At 57.6% G+C, this 4,563-nt stretch overlaps 1 protein-coding gene across 1 annotated transcript; it reads left to right on the top strand.

Moving 5' to 3' along the window:
• Positions 1 to 2,600: 2,600 nt before the first annotated feature.
• On the top strand, positions 2,601 to 4,178 carry LOC136145455 (uncharacterized). Its single transcript, XM_065903784.1, has one exon. It carries the CDS (start codon positions 2,601 to 2,603, stop codon positions 4,176 to 4,178), a length of 1,578 nt encoding a protein of 525 aa, XP_065759856.1.
• Positions 4,179 to 4,563: the final 385 nt, after the last annotated feature.

Raw genomic sequence — 4,563 nt, 5'->3', positions numbered from 1 at the left:
CGAGGATCTGCACAGATACAGCCTCTGCCCGAACAGAACTTGCCATCTCGTCAGAGAGAAGGGCAAGAATCTGTGAACAAAATTAAGTATGGTCTTAGAGTAAAGGAATCGAGAGTGTGTTAATTATCTGGTTTTTTTTTTTTTTTTTAAAGCGTACTTCTTTTTCTTCATTTGGCTGTGGGAATCTTAGGTATGGCAGGTGGGATTTTCAACCTCCGTCGTGGTATGCGGGCTGTTTAGTTGCAGCTTGTGAACTGTGAGTTGTGGCATGTGGGATCTAGTTCCCCGACCAGGGACTGAACCCGGGCCCCCTGCATTGGAAGGAATTCCCTAAGATAGTGGCCCCGTTTCTGTGCTGCCGTGTGACTCTGGCTTAGGGTTTCCTGTGAAGTTGCAGTCAAGATGTCAGCCAGGCTGCTGTCTCATCTGAAGGCTCAACCGGGGCTGAAGGGTTCGCTTCCAGGGTGGTACACAACCATGCCTGGCAAATTCATGCCCACCGTGGGCAGGGGGGCTCCATTCCTTCCACCTTATACGTCTCCAGGAAGCTGCTTGAGCAGCCGACCGCATGGCAGCTGGTCCCGCTCTTCTGAATGACCCAGAAGAAAGCAGAGGGGAGCTCCAGTGCCTCTTAGGACCAGTCTCAGGGACCACTGTCCCTTTTGCCACATTTTTCCCCCTTAGTAGCAAATTGCAGAGTCTACCCACACTCAAGGGGGAGGGGAATGGAGCTTTGCGTTTGGAAGAAAAGGGTGTTGAAGGAGATGGAGGTTGAAGAGAGGCAGAGCAAGGCTCTGCAGACGGAGGTGCACAGGATGGATTCTGACCCTGGACTGTGTCACTTTGTAACAACTCAGGAACCTCATGTGGGAGGTTCTCTTGTTATTCTCAGGGTGGAAGTGAGGCTGCTGAACAACAGAAGAGTTAAGGAAGATCACACACCCATTGGTGAAGCCAGAGCTGGGATTTGAACTCAGGTGTGTGGCCCGGAAAACATCGATCCTAAATCCTGCACAGGGAACGTTGCCTTTAGCATATATAGAAATTGGGGTGAAATTGCTCTTGAAGAGACAAAGGCAAAGAAAAAGGAAGATCAAGCGTGGGAGATAGAAAGTGCTGGAGAAGGTGGGGACCCAGAGATACAGTGCCGGAGAACAACAGCAGGGGAGAGGGAGGGGGTGAGCATCGGGGGGTCTCTAGGACCACAGCACACGGAGGGGGAGGGGAAAGGAAAGCAAGACACACAGACAAGGAGACGGTGGGAGGCGGAGGGGTCCGCATGCCTGGCTGTGCGTGTGCGGGGTGCCTGTGCGCTGGCTGGTGCAGGGCCCTGGCAGCTCCACCACTCAGCCCTCCCGCCTTCCAGGAGAGCTGGGGGAGGGAGGAGAGGAAGCTGACAGGAGACAGTGCGATTCCAGTAATTCCAGATGAAATAGCAGCCAGAGCGCTTGCCTGCCAGGAAGTCGGGGCAGAGCGGCCAGGGAGAGGGAGGGGATGGCCAGAGAAAAGTTTAGCTAATAGCTTTCCGATTCCCTCCTGCTTATCGCCAGGAGACCCCAGATGTGGCGGTGGGAAGGGTGGTTCTGGGCTCAGGCTGGAGGAAGGACAGTTGGGTGGACAGCAGCGCCCAGTGACCGGGGGACACCTGTCTCCACCAGCCTACGGGAGGCTGGAGGCTCCCAGGTGCCCTGGCAGGGGACCAGGGGCAGCAGAAAGTGGCTTCAAACTGTAGCTCACCTTGGGGTGTTGAGGGAGAAGGGGGGATCTGATCCTCCCTAGGCATCTACTGTGTGCACGGACGCCTCCTGTGTGCACGGACGCCTCCTGTGTGCACGGACGCCTCCTGTGGGCACGATGGGTCCATTTTCCCTTGGCTCAAATAGCGCCTACCCAAGCTCCTCACACCATCTGCACCTTGTCTCATTCACTCCCCTCCCTTCCATCCCCCCACAGCATTAGGTGCTCAGTAAGGTCGTCATTTGCAGCCAGAAGTGGAGCTTAGAGAGGGCCAGTCGCCAGCCCAGTGTCACCCAGCTGGAAAGTGGCAGCGAGCGTCCAAGCAGCCTTAAGCCCTCAAACAAGGCTACCCTGAGCATCTTAACTGAGCCCTTACGTTCCAGGGATGCAGAAGACACCATCCCTCCTCAAGATGAAATGTACAGAACAGTGCTCATATTTACCTTCATTTTGTTGTGACCTGTGTGCTTTCTCTTTCCTCTTTTTTCCCTCCCCAACCCTCCCCCACATTTAAAAGTAAACTGCAGACCTCAGGGTCAAGTGAAGTGTTAGTCGCTCAGTCGTGTCCAACTTCTTGCAACCCCGAGGACCACAGCCCACCAAGCTCCTCTGTCCATGGGATTCTCCAGGCAAGAGTACTGGAGTGGGTTGTCATTGCCCTCTCCAGAGGATCTTCCCAAGCCAGGGATTGAATCCAAGCCTCCTGCATTGCCGGCAGATTCTTTACAATCTGAATCTCCAGGAAAGCCCCGCAGACTTCAGGGTACTTACTCCAAAGTACTTCAACAGGCACTAACTAAGAACAAGGAGCATCTCCTGGAATCAGAGCACAGTCACCATGCCCGAGCACCTTCACAGTCACCATGCCCGAGCACCCTCACCGTCACCATGCCCGAGCACCTTCACAGTCACCGTGCCCGAGCACCTCACGGTCACCGTGCCCGAGCACCTTCACGGTCACCATGCCCAAGCACCTCACGGTCACCATGCCCGAGCACCTTCACAGTCACCGTGCCCGAGCACCTCACAGTCACCGTGCCAAGCACCTTCACGGTCACCATGCCCGAGCACCTTCACGGTCACCGTGCCCGAGCACCTTCACAGTCACCGTGCCCGAGCACCTCACAGTCACCGTGCCGAGCACCTTCACGGTCACCATGCCTGAGCACCTTCACGGTCACCGTGCCCGAGCACCTCACGGTCACTGTGCCCGAGCACCGTCACCGTGCCCAAGCACCTTCACGATCACCATGCCCAAGCACCTCACGGTCACCATGCCCAAGCACCTTCACAGTCACCATGCCCGAGCACCTTCAAAGTCACCGTGCCCGAGCACCTCACGGTCACCATGCCGAGCACCTTCACAGTCACCGTGCCCGGGCACCTCACGGTCACCGTGCCGAGCACCTTCACAGTCACCATGCCCGAGCACCTTCACAGTCACCGTGCCCGAGCACCTCACGGTCACCGTGCCGAGCACCTTCACAGTCACCGTGCCCGAGCACCTCACGGTCACCATGCCCGAGCACCGTCACCATGCCCGAGCACCTTCACAATCACCATGCCCAAGCACCTTCATGGTCACCGTGCCCGACCACCTTCACAGTCACCGTGCCCGAGCACCCTCACCGTCACCGCGCCCGAGCACCTTCACCATGCCCAAGCACCTTCACAGTCACCATGCCCGAGCACCTTCACGGTCACCATGCCCGAGCACCGTCACCGTGCCCAAGCACCTTCACAGTCACCATGCCCGAGCACCTTCACAGTCACCGTGCCCGAGCACCTCACGGTCACCGTGCCGAGCACCTTCACAGTCACCGTGCCCGAGCACCTTCACAGTCACCGTGCCCGAGCACCTTCACAGTCACCATGCCCGAGCACCTCACGGTCACCATGCCCGAGCACCGTCACCGTGCCCAAGCACCTTCACAGTCACCGTGCCCAAGCACCCTCACCGTCACCGTGCCCGAGCACCTTCACAGTCACCGTGCCCGAGCACCCTCACCGTCACCGTGCCCGAGCACCCTCACCGTCACCATGCCCGACCACCTTCACAGTCACCGTGCCCGAGCACCGTCACCATGCCCGACCACCTTCACAGTCACTGTGCCCGAACACCGTCACCGTGCCCGAGCACCTTCACAGTCACCATGTCTGAGCACCGTCACCGCGCCCGAGCACCTTCACTGTCACCGTGCCCGAGCACCGTCACCGTGCCCGAGCACCCTCACGGTCACCGTGCCCGAGCACCCTCACCGTCACCGTGCCCGAGCACCCTCACGGTCACCGTGCCCGAGCACCCTCACCGTCACCGCGCCCGAGCACCCTCACGGTCACCGTGCCCGAGCACCCTCACCGTCACCGTGCCCGAGCACCCTCACCGTCACTGTGCCCGAGCACCTCACGGTCACCGTGCCCGAGCACCTTCACACCAGTGAACTGCAATGTTAACTAATGTGTAGTATTACCTAACATGTAAGCTCCCACGTGCATCTAGTTGTCCCAAACACGTCCTTGAAGCGATTATTATTTAAACTCCAGGATCACACGTGACACGTGGTTCACTTGTTTCCTATGCCTCTTTCATTGCCTTTCATCTAGAACAGAACCTCACTGTTTTTTCTTCCTTTGTTATGACATGGACGTTTTTTAACTGTCCAGACCAATCGTGTTGTAGAACGTCTCAGTCTGGGCGTGTTCGGTTGCTTCCTTGCTGTCAGATCCAGGGCAAACCTTTCAGGCAGTCTTGTCACAAAGGAACATGTGTGCCTGCCACCTCCTGCCTTCCAGGAACGCATGATGCCACTTGGGCCATACTGGGGG

Source organism: Muntiacus reevesi, chromosome 13 (genome assembly GCF_963930625.1).
Source record: "Muntiacus reevesi chromosome 13, mMunRee1.1, whole genome shotgun sequence".
NCBI lineage: Eukaryota > Metazoa > Chordata > Mammalia > Artiodactyla > Cervidae > Muntiacus > Muntiacus reevesi.
The sequence above is the reverse complement of the archived record's forward strand: the minus strand, read 5'-3'. Positions and strand labels throughout refer to the sequence as shown.